Source organism: Lucilia sericata, unplaced genomic scaffold, assembly GCF_015586225.1.
Source record: "Lucilia sericata isolate MDLA Ls3-8-SP2 unplaced genomic scaffold, ASM1558622v1 Contig000616F_arrow, whole genome shotgun sequence".
In the NCBI taxonomy this organism is placed as follows: Eukaryota; Metazoa; Arthropoda; class Insecta; order Diptera; family Calliphoridae; genus Lucilia; species Lucilia sericata.
The window spans coordinates 87,281-104,649 of NW_023994622.1; the positions used below are offsets into that span (position 1 = coordinate 87,281).

A 17,369-nucleotide genomic window follows, 5' to 3' on the forward strand; every position below is an offset into this window, starting at 1 on the left:
GCTTTGTTTTGCTTGCATAGATTTTTTTGTTTCCAGTTTATTTTATTTGTTTTTGTTTTGCTTAGGTTTGTTAAGTTTTTCTTGTTGATTGTATGTAGTTTTTTTTTAATTCTTGTGGTCTGTGATTTGTTGTTCATTGTTTTGATTTGCCAGCATTATGTTTTGTCTTTCGATGTCTAAATGTGCATGGTTTTGGTTTATCAGTCATAAACGTCAAAATGTGGAATGTAAACCTAACAGGGTGATTCAAGATTAATCAAAATCACTACGCAATTAGAGTTACCATGTCGAAATTAAGACAAGGAAGAGAAATTTAAAAAAATTATATTAAACATTATATTCTCTTAAGAAAAAAGGCAACTTTTCAAGGCTACAACAGAAAGTACATTGACCTGAAACTCTCTTGATGTACATTATATTTTTTTTTGGTAGAAAATACGTTATTTTTTTTCTTAATAGTATTTGTTTTTACAAAACTTCAGTTACTTTTCTTGTGTGAACTTTTTAAGGAAAAATCAAGATTACGAAAATCATAAGCCTAAATAAACAGACAGTTAACAAATACTTGCTACCGAGATAACATTAGATCACTAAAAAAAATAATAAGACAAACTTTAAATTGTATGTTTGTGCGAAAATTCAAATTCAAATTACATATTATATATGGTGCAATTTTAAAGACAGTTTATCTTTCATTACTAAGTTATAGAATAAAAGAAAAACCAGTGAGTATAAAAAAAAAAAAAAAAAATCTAAAACAAAAACAGAAATAGTTTTGAAGAAAATGAATATTTTATTCAAATAGATTTGTGCCACTGAAATAGAAAGCCAAGCAGCAAGGATAATTCTCCAGAAGCTTGCGAATACTCGGCCATATCATCCCACAGGACAGACACACAATTGGAATTAGAATATTCAAATTTTAAAGAAAAAGAAAGGTAATACAGAAAGATAATACCGTATATGTCTAAGTAGAAAATATATTGGTAGCCCGGTAATTTCTGAATGGAATACGCCACCTAGTTGTGAAAATCCGAGGATAAATTCTATCCACAAGATAAATAAGTCGGGGCAAGAACCTTGGTTGAGAACCTAAACCTAAATAGGATCCATACAATTAAAATCCATAATTAGACGTTTATAGCAAAAAGGCATTAGGGCAATACTAGTTAGGGTAGGTTAATTTATTTATGTTTTTATTAAGATATGTTGTTTTTTTTTATTGTTAAGATTTATTATAGATAAATTTGTTGTCATTTAATGTTTGTGAAGGGATTTATCTAAAAGAATAGTGTAGAAAAAGATCGTTAAAGATAAAAAAAAAAAAGGAAAAAGAATCAAGAAGTAGATTATCGTATTCTTGACATATATATATCTTTCAGGGAGCTCCTTTAGGGATATCAAAGAGAGTACTAGCAAAAATTAAAACGGATAAGATTTGAGTACAAGTGAAACTCTTAATAACGTTCTTTTAGTGATCCTTCCGTAGGCCTATTGTTATAATTTTGATTTTTTTTTTATTATAGTGTAGATTAAGTGAATTTGTTTAGTTTAAGTTTCATTTCCTTAGAGATTAAGTTTTATTTCCTTTTTAATAGTTTCATTCAATTTTATCGTTGTTTAACAACTAAATGATGTTAATGAAAGCCACAATATTATAGTTTCTCATCCTATGAAAAACCAATATATATTGTAGGAATTTTTCAGTCTTTTGGTATTTATAAAGATCAGAAAATTATTATATAAAAAAATTCCACATTGTTTAATTTTTTTGATTTACAAGAAAGATTATAAAAAAAAAAAAAGAGAAAACGAAACGAAATAAGGTTGAAAAGACCGTTCGGTTAATTTATATTATTATTAATTAAAAAGAAAAAGATTTTTTTTATTCTTCACTATAAAAATAATATTATAAACGAAAATTAAAAGAGAAACAAATTACTTAGGATTGACCAATTTTAATGAAATTGATAAAGACCTTTATTTGCTAATAGATAATTTAACACAAAATTTAGTATTAAGCTTTTATTTATGTTTATTGTTTAAATTAGTTAATAAATGTGATTTTTGAAAAGATTAATTGTTACAAAATGTGTCCTTAAAGTTTAATTGTTACAGGTACAGTGGGCCGAAGATGTGTGAGTTGCGTTAAATGGTGAGTGGTTGAATGTGTTAACGAATTTGAGAAGGGGTCATAATTCATGAAAATGACCTAGGTAGGGTGGGCGACGAGGATGGGATTAACATCTAAACCCATTGTTAATATGTTGGTGTTGTAAAATAATATGTATAGTTAGGGATTTGTATGTTTAGAGTGAAATATTTTTTTTTGTTGTGACGAGCCATAGGTGATGTAGATGCGGGTTGAGTTCCCACGCCGAAGTCTGAGCTGGCAAGAGGCGGCATCGTTGGTCACCGAAGAGAAAGACAAGGTTACGTAACAATAAATGGCGCCCAATATGAAAGTAGTATCAGAAGTAAGACACGTATACCATCGAAACGCGTTGTAGGAAAACAGTTTTATTGAGATATTATGATTTCGTTTTGATTCAAAACCGTCCTAACCATTGAAAAGATGTTAGTTTGCGTGTTTTGGAATAAAATCAAAATCATACATTCATATTTTTTTTAGGAGAAATTAATTAAACATTCAAAATCGTCCTTAAATTGAATATAATTAAGTTGCGTATTGAATTTGTTAGTTTTTTTTTTTTTTTTTTGTTTGATATAAATGTCCTGTTTTGTAAGATACAGTTTGCATGTTATATTGATGACAATATATAAAGGATCAATCAAGACCTGACCTATATTATAATGAATGAATAAAGTTAGCATGTTTTGAGTTGATGCTTTTGTTTTAACAGGAAACCGGAAACAAAATTACGAATCAAATATCGTCCTAAAATAAGTAAAATATATGTTTAGTTTGCGTATTTGATTCGTGTTTCTTTTTATGTTTTCTGTTTCAAATTATATTAGGAAAATTAAAGGAAAATATATTATTTTATAACACCACATCTTTTGTTGGAAATCGTCTTAAAAACATATTCAACCTCGTAATATCAACCACCATAAAAAAAAAAAAACTCATCTATCTTCTGGAAAACCACTGTTCCTGTATCTTGTATATATTATTTGTCAATTGTGTAATCGTACATTGTAAAATTATTTTTTTTTTTTAACTTATATAGTATATTTGTATTGTGAAATCTTATGTTATATGTATTTTGTGTTGTCATTGTTATAACTTTAATATTACCTGTGTTTTGTGAAATCTTATTTAAGAAAAAAATTTGTAAATTAGTATAGTGATATATGTTTATTGTGTTGTATTGTTCTTAGTTCTAGCAAGTATAGTATTGTTTAGTGTTATATGTGAACAAATTGATATTTTTTTTAATCATATTTTACCACTATGCCAATTCAAAGAACTCCTCCAAGATCTGAAAACGTAGAAGTAGGAGACATTATAGATATGTCTGAAACCATTAGAACACCCAATACTCACGAGATGAAGCGTACAGAATCTGTTAAAGTAGTTTCAGGGCAATCATCAGGAGCAATTCCAAAAGTACAGAATCCTCAACCACCAGCCAATTATAGTATGCCACCGCCACCAATTCCACAATTGCAGAGAGGTATCTCTATAGGACATAGTCCAAGAGCATACGCGGGTTTAATCCGCGAACTCATTATTGAAACAAATAAGGAATATAGGGATGAGCTAGAAAATAAATTAGATAGGAGAATACAAAATAGCTTACAGGAAGGTTTTGCTGAAATAATAAAAGAAATGAGGAAGATTAGTTTGAATGAAAAATCTTCTGAAGGCGTAGATTCTCTAATTAGTGAAGACATTGAACCACCAGTAGATTGCATCACAAGAGCTCCGGAGAAGAAGAGAAATGACACTGTTCATCCTCCTCGAAGAAGATTGGATTTTCCTCAAATGTCTGATGATGGTATGAATGTAAGTGAGAATAGCGTGCGCAATGAGGCATTTACCAATATTACAACTAATGTAAACCCTGATTCGCAGAGATATTCCCATAACATGTATGTCAGAGTCGACAAATGGGACATAAGTTTTGACGGCGATACAGATAAACTCAATATCGAAGATTTCATCTTCAGAATTGAGTATTTGCAAAAATATCATGCTTGTCCATGGAGGGAATTATGTGGTGAATTTCATAAGTTGTTAAAAGGAGATGCTAAGGATTGGTACTGGTTGTTAGTACAACAGAAAACTATTGAAACTTGGGATGATTTAAAGAAGGCTCTGAGGGTACAGTATGGCTCGAATCGTAGCGAATACGAGTTCATGCGTGATTTTGAAGAGCGTAAGCAGAGGACAGGGGAATCTATAGATGCTTATTTTCTGGTAATGAGAAAACTAAGATCTCGATTGAGAACACCATTACCTGAATATGAAGTAATAAGGATTATCAAGAGGAATATCAGGCAGAATATATCCCAAATAGTTTATCCTATGCAAGTTTTTACAGTAGAACATTTAAGAGACGAGTGCAAGGAAATAGAAAAAAATTACGGAAGAAGAGAGTTAGGAGCTTCGATGCAACCGCAGATAAGGTATGGACAGAGGAGACAGATAGAGGAAATCGTAGAGAATGAACAAGGGGAGATAATAGAAGAAATATACCCTAGAAACAAACCAAAGATTAATAAAGTAGATAACATTATATGCTGGAATTGTCACTTATCTGGTCACGTATTCAAAGAATGTCCATCGATGCAGCGAAATTTGTTTTGTTACAAATGCGGTTTAAATGGGGTAGTGACTACCACATGTCCTAATTGCTCGGAAAACCTTCAGGCGAGCGTGAGGAAACCGGTCGAATCACGCTCGACTCAGACAACAACCGGAGATTCAAAAGTGTAGGTACTCAAACTGAAAATAGGGTATCAAACGAGAATAAAATCACAAGTTTGAAAAGAATGAATGTGAGAACAGATAGTAAATTGAAAGACAATAATAGTAGTAACACCTATGAAGAAAGATTAGAGAACTATATGAAGATAAGGAAAAGGATATTTGAATCAGAACCGGATATAGAAAAGTTGATAAAAGTTAAAAGAACAAGAAATAGGTTTAAAGGCAAGAAGAATTTATTTAAGAATATAACTCAATCCGTCCAAAAATGTTGTGCTATAAATAATAATAATAATAATGATCCAAGAGCATTCACTACAATACAAATAGGAGAAAGTAGATTGGAAGGATTACTCGATAGTGGAGCATCAATTAGCATACTGGGTAAAGACTGTTTAGAATTAGTTGATAAATTAGGTTTGAATGTTAGTCCGATTCTGGCTGAAGTAAGAACAGCAGGTGGAAAGGAGTATAATGTAATAGGAAAAACTTCTTTAAATGTTGACTACAAAGGCAAATCCGGAAGGGTAGAATTTTATTTAGTTCCAGATTTGATACAAAAGGTTTATTTAGGGATAAATTTCTGGAGGGAATTTCAAATTGCACCGGAAATTTTTGAATTAGATGCCATTGAACCGGAAGTGTTAGAAAGTAATTTTCCCCTGAATGTTGACAATGTTGATGAACACAAACTCACTTTGGAACAACAAAAGAAATTGGATGAAGTAAAATCTTCATTCCGGACCTATGAGGAACATGGATTAGGGCGAACTCAGATGGAAATCCATACAATAGAATTAATTGAGGGTACGGTACCAATAAAGGACAGATATTATCCTGTTTCACCTGCAATACAGGAACTCATATACGCTGAAGTGGATGAAATGTTGAAATTAGGAGTAATCGAAGTTAGTCAAAGTCCTTGGAGTAACCGCTCCACATTAGTAAGAAAACCCGGTAAAAACAGACTCTGCTTGGATGCAAGAAAACTCAATGAAAGGACAACCAAAGATGCATACCCAATACAGAATATAGAGGGAATACTGAGCAGGTTAGACGAGACACACTATATTAGTAGCGTAGATTTAAAATTTGCATTCTGGCAGATTGAATTAGAGCAAAAGTCCAGAGCCTACACAGCTTTTACAATACCAGGGCGTCCGTTGTATCAATATGTTGTAATGCCTTTTGGCTTGTGCAACGCTGCGCAAAGGCTGTGTAGACTCATGGACAAAGTGATTCCTCAGGAATTAAAATCCAATGTATTCGTCTATCTGGATGATTTACTAGTCATTTCATCAAATTTTGAAGATCACTTGAAGTTATTAAGTAAAGTAGCTGAATGTCTCAGAAATGCTAACCTTACGATAGGATTAAAAAAGTCTAAGTTTTGTTTTAAGGAGATTAGATACTTAGGATTCATTGTGGGAGGAGGTTGCATGAAAACAGATCCAGTCAAAATCGAAGCCATCAAGAATATACCGTTGCCAAAATCAGTCCGAGAGATAAGGAGTTTTCTAGGCACAGCGGGATGGTATCGCCGTTTCATACAAAACTTTTCAACGTTAACGGCTCCCCTAACGAACTTGATTAGGAAAGGGACGAAATTCGAGTTAACAGAAGAGGCTATAGAAAGTTTTAATAAACTCAAGCAAGCCCTAACGACAGCTCCAGTCCTAGCACATCCAAACTTTAGAAAACGATTTTACATTCAATGCGATGCATCGAATTATGGCATAGGCGCGGTATTATTTCAAAAAGATGAAGAGAATAATGAAAGACCGATTTCATTCTTCTCTCAGAAACTTAACCGGGCCCAAATTAACTACAGTGTTACTGAAAAAGAATGCTATGCGGCTGTAATGGCGATCAAAAGATTCCGACAATATGTGGAATTGATGCCTTTCACAGTTATCACAGATCACGCTAGCTTGAAATGGCTCATGTCTTTAAGGGATTTAAGTGGAAGACTGGCGAGATGGGCATTAAAGCTTCAATCTTACGATTTTCAAATAGAGCATAGAAAAGGTTCAGAGAATGTAGTAGCCGATACTTTGTCGAGGTTAGTGGAAGAGGTTATGTTAGATGGAAATGATATACTAGGTTTTGATACAACAGAATTCGAGTCCGAAGAATATCTGGAATTGATAGAATCCATAAAAGAAAACCAGGCGAAACTACCGGATCTCAAGGTTGTAAACGGTATGATTTATAAAAGAACCAGTTCAAGCATAGAGTTAGATGATTTGGACGAATTTCAATGGAAATTGTGGGTCCCCAGTAGTGTGACAAATGCACTTATAGAAGAAGCTCATAATCCAGTGGATAAAGCCCATGGCGGAATTCATAAAACATTACACCGTCTCCGAACGAAATATTACTGGCCGAATATGATTATTCAAATTAGGAATTATATACAGAAATGCACAATTTGTAAGGAATCTAAATCAGCAAATGTAAATCTAATGCCGGAAATAGGATCTGAAGTAGTCACAGTAAGGCCATTTCAGAAACTTTACATAGATTTTTTAGGAAAATATCCCAGGTCAAAAAAAGGTAATGCCTACATCTTTATAGTTGTGGACCATATGACCAAATTTGTTTTTCTAAAAGCGATGAGGGAGGCAACTGCATCTAATGTGATAAAATTTCTCTCGGAAGAAGTTTTTCATCAATTTGGTGTCCCGGAAACTATACACTCCGATAATGGACAACAATTTACGTCCAAAGAGTTCGGGAAAATGGTCGAAACATATAAAATAAACCACATGAGAACAGCTGTATATGCTCCTCAATCGAACGCTTCCGAAAGGGTCAACCAAAGTGTCTTATCAGCGATAAGAGCGTATTTGGAAAAGGACCATAGGGATTGGGATATAAATTTACCTTCAATTGAACTAGCCTTAAGAACATCGGTCCATACAACCACTGGTGTTACTCCATTCTTTGCTTTGTTTGGACACAATATGTTCACTTGTGGCTCTGACTACAAATTGGCAAAACAATTAAGAGCATTAGAAGACAACGAAATCATGATGGATAGGTCAGATAAGATTAGACTTATTAGAGAAAGAATAAAGGAAAACATACATAAAGCATATGAACGAAGTTCTCTGAGATTTAATAGAGGTGCTCGTGTAGTACGATTTGTGCCAGGCCAGGAAGTTTATAAAAGAAACTTTGTCTTGAGTGACTTCAAAAACAACATAAATGCGAAATTCTGCAGGAAGTTCGTGAAATGTAGAATTCGTAGTGTTATTGGAAACAATATGTACGAGTTGGAAAGTCTGTCAGGAACTCCTCTTGGAATTTATCATGCAAAGGACATAAAACAATAGAAAATGATAACAGTGCAATATGGTTTGATTTTGAATATGTAGTTATAATTAGGATAAACAAAACCACTATCTTGACGAAATAGAATAGTTATAAGAGTACATACATAGAAAAATAAGTTAAGATGTGTTTTGTTGGTCTAAGTGTTCAATTATATTTCAAAATTATACCTATATAAAGTGTTGTACAGTGTAGTAAAGGAAAGCAGTACAATATGAGAGATAAGTTTAATAGATTTGACTTATGTTTGACAAATATAATTTGCAATAATAAGTTAAGTTTATGTATCTTGTAGTCTTATATGTGTTAACTGTTTGTCTGAATTTACACAAAGTTGTCCGTGATATGTTCTACGAATTTTAGGAAAATAAATTAGGGATAGATGCAATATTGAGGATACGTTAACAGATCTTCTATTATATGTGCAATATTAGTATAAGATTTGTGTCCTGTCTTCAATGTGAAATTTATTCTGAAATTTATACACCTATGTCCTGTCGTACAATGTTTACAATAAAATATGATAGAAACTATTTGATATTTCCGTGAACTTAGATCTATGAGAGTAGAAGTGAAATAGGGAATATACATATCGGACAGAAGAGCAACGCTAGGAAAAAGGGGTGAAGTTACTTAACTAATGCTCTGAATGTTGATTGCCCGGCTAACTAGTGCGGAGTATCCGTGGGTGTAGCCTACGTTGGGCACTCATGATCAAAAGACAAGCAAAATAACTTACCTTAATTTGTAATCTCACACTATCTTTCCTGCACCAAGTCTGGGAAATATAGAGTTTTGTTGAGATTGTAGGTCTGATAGCGGGGGAGTTGGCGTGTTCTTCCTGGATGTTCCAAGCATTAGTGGCTCGTCTTGCACTTTCGTTTTTGTTGTTCCTTGCTTTGTTTTGCTTGCATAGATTTTTTTGTTTCCAGTTTATTTTATTTGTTTTTGTTTTGCTTAGGTTTGTTAAGTTTTTCTTGTTGATTGTATGTAGTTTTTTTTTAATTCTTGTGGTCTGTGATTTGTTGTTCATTGTTTTGATTTGCCAGCATTATGTTTTGTCTTTCGATGTCTAAATGTGCATGGTTTTGGTTTATCAGTCATAAACGTCAAAATGTGGAATGTAAACCTAACAGGGTGATTCAAGATTAATCAAAATCACTACGCAATTAGAGTTACCATGTCGAAATTAAGACAAGGAAGAGAAATTTAAAAAAATTATATTAAACATTATATTCTATTAAGAAAAAAGGCAACTTTTCAAGGCTACAACAGAAAGTACATTGACCTGAAACTCTCTTGATGTACATTATATTTTTTTTGGTAGAAAATACGTTATTTTTTTTCTTAATAGTATTTGTTTTTACAAAACTTCAGTTACTTTTCTTGTGTGAACTTTTTAAGGAAAAATCAAGATTACGAAAATCATAAGCCTAAATAAACAGACAGTTAACAAATACTTGCTACCGAGATAACATTAGATCACTAAAAAAATAATAAGACAAACTTTAAATTGTATGTTTGTGCGAAAATTCAAATTCAAATTACATATTATATATGGTGCAATTTTAAAGACAGTTTATCTTTCATTACTAAGTTATAGAATAAAAGAAAAACCAGTGAGTATAAAAAAAAAAAAAAAAAATCTAAAACAAAAACAGAAATAGTTTTGAAGAAAATGAATATTTTATTCAAATAGATTTGTGCCACTGAAATAGAAAGCCAAGCAGCAAGGATAATTCTCCAGAAGCTTGCGAATACTCGGCCATATCATCCCACAGGACAGACACACAATTGGAATTAGAATATTCAAATTTTAAAGAAAAAGAAAGGTAATACAGAAAGATAATACCGTATATGTCTAAGTAGAAAATATATTGGTAGCCCGGTAATTTCTGAATGGAATACGCCACCTAGTTGTGAAAATCCGAGGATAAATTCTATCCACAAGATAAATAAGTCGGGGCAAGAACCTTGGTTGAGAACCTAAACCTAAATAGGATCCATACAATTAAAATCCATAATTAGACGTTTATAGCAAAAAGGCATTAGGGCAATACTAGTTAGGGTAGGTTAATTTATTTATGTTTTTATTAAGATATGTTGTTTTTTTTTATTGTTAAGATTTATTATAGATAAATTTGTTGTCATTTAATGTTTGTGAAGGGATTTATCTAAAAGAATAGTGTAGAAAAAGATCGTTAAAGATAAAAAAAAAAAAGGAAAAAGAATCAAGAAGTAGATTATCGTATTCTTGACATATATATATCTTTCAGGGAGCTCCTTTAGGGATATCAAAGAGAGTACTAGCAAAAATTAAAACGGATAAGATTTGAGTACAAGTGAAACTCTTAATAACGTTCTTTTAGTGATCCTTCCGTAGGCCTATTGTTATAATTTTGATTTTTTTTTTATTATAGTGTAGATTAAGTGAATTTGTTTAGTTTAAGTTTCATTTCCTTAGAGATTAAGTTTTATTTCCTTTTTAATAGTTTCATTCAATTTTATCGTTGTTTAACAACTAAATGATGTTAATGAAAGCCACAATATTATAGTTTCTCATCCTATGAAAAACCAATATATATTGTAGGAATTTTTCAGTCTTTTGGTATTTATAAAGATCAGAAAATTATTATATAAAAAAATTCCACATTGTTTAATTTTTTTGATTTACAAGAAAGATTATAAAAAAAAAAAAGAGAAAACGAAACGAAATAAGGTTGAAAAGACCGTTCGGTTAATTTATATTATTATTAATTAAAAAGAAAAAGATTTTTTTTATTCTTCACTATAAAAATAATATTATAAACGAAAATTAAAAGAGAAACAAATTACTTAGGATTGACCAATTTTAATGAAATTGATAAAGACCTTTATTTGCTAATAGATAATTTAACACAAAATTTAGTATTAAGCTTTTATTTATGTTTATTGTTTAAATTAGTTAATAAATGTGATTTTTGAAAAGATTAATTGTTACAAAATGTGTCCTTAAAGTTTAATTGTTACAGGTACAGTGGGCCGAAGATGTGTGAGTTGCGTTAAATGGTGAGTGGTTGAATGTGTTAACGAATTTGAGAAGGGGTCATAATTCATGAAAATGACCTAGGTAGGGTGGGCGACGAGGATGGGATTAACATCTAAACCCATTGTTAATATGTTGGTGTTGTAAAATAATATGTATAGTTAGGGATTTGTATGTTTAGAGTGAAATATTTTTTTTTGTTGTGACGAGCCATAGGTGATGTAGATGCGGGTTGAGTTCCCACGCCGAAGTCTGAGCTGGCAAGAGGCGGCATCGTTGGTCACCGAAGAGAAAGACAAGGTTACGTAACAATGTAGTTCAAACAATTTTTAACCCAGAGAGCAAATTATACTTTTCCATATGATGAAGTTGATATTTCTTTTTGTCTAAGCATGCATGCAAAAGTCTAATTTTTCATGGCATTTCAGAGATTGTCTCAGATTTCTTTCGGATATGTCCGTTAGTTACTGCCCAATTTTGCTGATTTTAAATAGAAAACTTCTCGAAAGCATGTCTGGCACAATTGCTAATAATTTGTATCCCGAAGATATCTGCTGTCTTCAAAAAACTGATTTTAACTAACATACAGACAGACTGACAGGCTGGCATACATACATATATCGACATTAATCGACTATCTATAGGGGCAAAATTGATTTAGTTTGAGCACAAACCATAAAAGTTCAAACAAAATTGATTTTTTGAATTTAGCTTTAAAATTGTATATCTGGCAATATGGTTTTACTTTTCTAATTCGGCTTTTATTTACAATGACGACCTTTTAACTTTTTCTACAAGATAATCGGCTTTCCAACTTTTTGAACAAAATAGTCGACTTTTTCAATAAAAATTGATTGTTCGTTTTGTAAAATCCTAGTATTTAATAATTTTATATTATCGACATTTTTGACTTATCACTCTTCGACTTATTTCGACATTTATTTATAAAGTCGACTTTATCCCCTTTCGAATTTGTTAATATGTATGTATATGTAATCGATTATTTTCATTTTGACTTCAAATTTCAACGATTAATTGCTATAAATATAAATGTATACTTGACACACCCTGCTGATTAATTAAAACTCACCACACTAACAGGGTTGTATTTTTGCTATTTATTAGTCCAATTAACTGCAGCCAACTTCACATTATTAACCAATTTTTTGAGTTTTAATTTCAATTTCTTTGTGATTTGTTTTATTTAAGCATTTTATCATTTATTTCAGCAATTTAATTGTTCTTATTGAAATAAAAATAAATATTGTGCCTGCATAAGTGAAAAACTGGAAAGAATTTGTGTAAAAAACTTAAAAGAAAGCCTTTTTATAATGGCATTTCGCAACAGTGGCTCAATTGAGCAAATGGATTCAAGTATCGAAATGCGTTCTCCCTCTTCGCCTGTATGTGCTATATTGCCAAGAAAACTACGCTTTGCTTCACCTAGCAAAGATGAAGACGAAGAAGCGGAAGAATCATCGAAAGTAATTGTCAAACAAAAATTTAATTTAAGAAGAAATATACTTGAAAGTGATACAACAATAAAAACCACACAAAAGTCTGAGACACCAACAACAATGTCTATATCACCACCCTACCGTAAAGTAAGAGCATTAAGATTGTTCGATACTCCTGCTACACCTAAAACAATTTTGGAAAAATCATCTGGTAAATGTTTAAATCATCTCTCAGCGGTGGCTGCAGCAGATGTGACAAAAAGACAAGAATCCTTATTCCTAAAGACAGTAGAAAGGCCGCGTTCTCTGCCTTTGCATAACAGAACTTTGGATCATGTCATGCAACAGCAAACGGCTAATGTGAATCCCTTTACACCAGATAGTAAGTATTTGTTATGAATATAAACTGGAATAGTTTAAACAGGTTTCTTCCTTTTCATATTCTTATTAAAGGTTTAATGGCTCACAATAAGAAACGTTGTCGTACACAATTTGGACGGGAGAATCTAAGTAATAGATCATTGCAATTGTTTCTCAACAGTGACGAGGACTTAGTCAACGATTGTGAACAAGCGCCAGAAATGCATCAAGCACCAAAGCGTTTAGCTTTGCAGGATACAAACATTAGTCGCTATAAAAAGGAATTTGTTGAGTTATCAGTGATTGGCATTGGAGAATTTGGTATGGTGTATCAATGTCTCAACCGCCTAGATGGTTGTATTTATGCCATTAAAAAGAGCATTAAACCAGTAGCAGGTAGTTCTTTTGAGTAAGTATTTCAAAGACAATCAATTAAAATTTTTTGAATATTCTAATTTTTATTTATAAATCAATGATGTTTTTACAATTCCAGAAAACAAGCTCTTAATGAGGTTTGGGCACATGCAGTATTGGGTAAACACGATAATGTTGTGCGTTATTATTCCGCCTGGGCGGAAGATAATCATATGCTTATACAAAATGAATATTGTAATGGCGGCAGCCTACAGTCTCTCCTACAAAAGCGATCTCTGGTGGAATCAGAATTAAGAATCTTATTGTTACATGTTGCCGAAGGCTTACGTTATATACACTCCAACGATTTGGTACATATGGATCTGAAATCGGGCAATATATTTCTAACAAAAGTACCATCAGTACATAAAACATCAATGCCCCCATTGACCAAAGAGTGCTACGAAACAGGCATGGATGGCATCTATGAAGAACTAAGCAATTCCGAATGGTTGATAACTTACAAAATTGGTGATCTGGGACATGTGACGTCGGTCAATGAACCGTGTGTGGAGGAGGGAGATTGCCGCTATTTACCTAAGGAAATCTTAGATGATGACTTTTCAGATCTGTTTAAGGCTGATATATTTTCATTGGGTCTAACGTTATATGAAGCGGCTGGTGGAGGACCGCTACCAAAAAATGGACCCGAATGGCATGACCTAAGAGATGGCAAAGTACCAGATATACCAACATTAAGTCGAGAATTTAATGATCTAATTAAAGTGATGACTCATCCAGATCCTCAGAAGAGACCATCATCTACATCGATTTTTAATCATTCGTAAGTATTTAAGAGATTTTCTCTCGAAGTTTTCTTAAGTTATAAATATTTTATTCAAAAAAACTACATGTAATATATATTTATATTTTTTTCATTTTAGCGTTTTAAATTCATTGGAATCAAAGAGCAAAGCTCAGTTAAGCCAAGAATTAACTATAGAAAAACGTAAAAATGAAATATTATTACGAAAACTAAGGGAAGCGCGGAAAACCATTAAAGCTTATGAACATAATGCAAAAGGTAAATAAAAAAAATATCTGTCTCCTATAATATTTAACTCTATTTATTATAGGCAATCATTCCAGTTTTAATAGTCCTCAAGTGATGGCTGATCAGCGTTGCCTTCGTTCATGTACACGCAAAAAGCGTACGCCCTGTCTGAATTCCAAGATGGAAAGTCTTCGTGATCGCAACAAAAATGTTATTAATAATCTAAAATATTAATTTGTTATTTCATTATAATTATGTGTGTGTTTTCTTTTTTATTTTATTATTATTATTATTTTGCTTTATTAGTTTATATGTTTTAAATCATTTAATTTCATTAAATAATATAAATTGTGAAATTTGTCTAACAAACGTTATTCCAATCTCTCGCGCAGCAGTCCTTAATACAAGAACCGCTTTTATTATTATTTAAAATATAAGTGCCCCCTCTTTATGCACTTTGAATTTTTGTATTCGAAGTATTATTATGTTTTTTTTGTAACATTTCCTTTTTTTCGCTTTTTTTATTATCAAAATAAAATTTAATTTCAATGAAAAACATCCTGTAAATAAGAAAATATATAATATTTTTTAATAGTAATTAATACAGTATTTATATTTATTTCTTTATGCTACACTTTGTTTACTGTTAACACTTTTAATAATAAAAATGTTGCACTACTTTATTCGTAACGAATCATTTTTTGTCTTCTGTATTAATTTTCCTCTTGTCCCCCATCTCCTTATTTTGTATGTTATATTTGAATTAATTTTTTTGTGTTAAAATTAAATTTATTAATAATTATTTGTTAAGCTATTTTTTATATTATTAAAAATAAAAAAAAATTAACAATGATAAGGTGGTGTATTTTATTTGGTGACGACGGATGATAGATAAATTGCATTGACCAAATGTGTGGCCGTCATATACATTAAAACTATTGTCAAGTCCACGTTGAAAATGTGAAGTGGTTTCATTCTGAAAAAGTTGTAATTTTCCTTTTTTGAAGAAGAAAATTATAGAAGACAATTCCACTTTCGATCGGAATGAAATTCTGTGACAGGCCTGTATTTGGATGATAATTAGGATGTCGATGCATCAAGCACTCATATTGCTAGGTTATTACAAGTGTGTCCGGAGAAACCCCATAAAACAACCTATACTTTTATATAGCACCAAACTTAGTTGAATCAAAGGTATTATATGGTCTCCTCCAGATTTAAGTGATCTCCACATAACCTCACTCTGAGGTAAAATGAAAGCACGCGTTTAATGCAAACAACGCACAACTTGGAAACATTTATACGAAGTAATCCATTAAATTAGAGCGAGTGAGACGCAATTATTTCGAAAGCTTGGCAACAAAGACAACCCTGACCGTCCTTATAAAATAAGAGTTGTTCCCCAACTTACACCTGAATCACGACTGCTGTAAAAACTTAACAAACAATAAGTTATTTTAAATTTATCGCGTCCTTAACATTCAATACATTTTAATAATGCCTTAAGGTATGCTATGAAATGCAACATTATATTGGAATATTGTTAATACAAACTTGTTTTTATATACTTTGTTAAATATTGATTGAAGTTTGTAAATTTTGTATAAGTAGGTTTTTGAAATATTGTATGAAAAAATATTTAAAAATTTTTCATTCTGAAATAAATCTTTCAACATAGAAATACATTTCTACACATTATAATATGTCTGTTTCCATATTTGTCAGTTTTGCAGGTTTTAGTCAGAAATCAGAAAAACAACAAAATACATTGAAACGGACGGGAATGGCTTATTGTAAACCTTGCAACCTTGCAACAGACAAATTGACTGAATCTCATTAATTTATATTATTTCGTTTTAGGTTAGGTTAGGAAGGGTTATACACCGTAAAAACGGTGTATATCCACTCGGAGACCATAAGGTCCATTGTGATTCCCTTCAAGAAGTGAAGATTCAAAAACAGAGAAGCCAAAACACTACCATAACACAAGAAAAAAAATCCATGTCCCCCTATAAAGCCCAGTTAAAGAAGTGACTAATTCCCTTGACAAAACCTAGTAGACTGCGAGGGTTAAGTCCCGCAATTTCCTCCAGTTCGCCATGGAACCTATTCCCTAGCCATTTCAACCTGAGGTTCTGTATCCTAGGACACTGGCAAATAATATGCTCGATCGTCTCTACTTCCTCCTCATCCTCGCATAACCTGCAATAGTCCGGTACACTACTGTCCCACTTACTAACAAAGGTTCTAACTGAGCAGTGTCCAGTTAGAATCCCTATCAGAACCCTTAGACTGCGTCTGTCCAGTCTTATAAGTATTTTGGTAGCACCCATATCAAGTTTTGGCCACAGGGCCTTTGATATTTTGCAATCCAATCTACTATTCCAGGACTGGTTAATGATATCACGTATTCTTTCGAATATCAACCTATTATAGTGACAAATGGGTGGTTTAACCATCCTTTCCCTGTCATCTATATCAAGGTCCGAACCTAATCTAGCTAGTTCGTCCGCAACCTCATTACCATGCACATTACAGTGCCCTGGCACCCAACACAATCTAATGACAAACAGTCTCATAATGTCCCTAAGGGCATTTCTGCAATCTACAACTAGGTGCGAGTGTACCGTGTGACAATCCAATGCTCTAAGAGATTTCGTTTTAACATGAGCATGTTTTGCACAGACAGGCAGGATTGCTATATATGTATGTATGTAAATCGACTGATGTTCCCGGCGGAAGTGAAAATTTAGTTCACTCTAAGATACCATTTGTCCTGCTGTCAATATTTGGTGAGCTGAACCAAAGAATAAAAAGGTCTTTTTTGAGTTTTTCATAATTTTTTCATATTTTTCCAAAGAAAGATGTGAAATTTTAGTATCATAAGAA

General features: G+C 32.1%; 1 protein-coding gene across 1 annotated transcript; it reads left to right on the forward strand.

The window, feature by feature from the left end:
* Positions 1-12,401: 12,401 nt before the first annotated feature.
* Positions 12,402-15,233, forward strand: LOC119606731 (wee1-like protein kinase). Its single transcript, XM_037960302.1, has 5 exons — positions 12,402-13,094; positions 13,166-13,481; positions 13,566-14,270; positions 14,371-14,510; positions 14,563-15,233. Exons 1-5 carry the CDS (start codon positions 12,587-12,589, stop codon positions 14,712-14,714), a joined length of 1,821 nt encoding a protein of 606 aa, XP_037816230.1. The 5' UTR covers positions 12,402-12,586; the 3' UTR covers positions 14,715-15,233.
* Positions 15,234-17,369: the final 2,136 nt, after the last annotated feature.

Coding starts and splice junctions, on each gene's coding strand:
- LOC119606731 (XM_037960302.1), top strand. CDS start 12,587: ATGGCATTTCGCAACAGTGGCTCAATTGAGCAAATGGATTCAAGTATC. Junction 13,482..13,565: donor GTAGCAGGTAGTTCTTTTGA/GTAAGTATTTCA, acceptor TTACAATTCCAG/AAAACAAGCTCTTAATGAGG. Junction 14,511..14,562: donor TTATGAACATAATGCAAAAG/GTAAATAAAAAA, acceptor TATTTATTATAG/GCAATCATTCCAGTTTTAAT.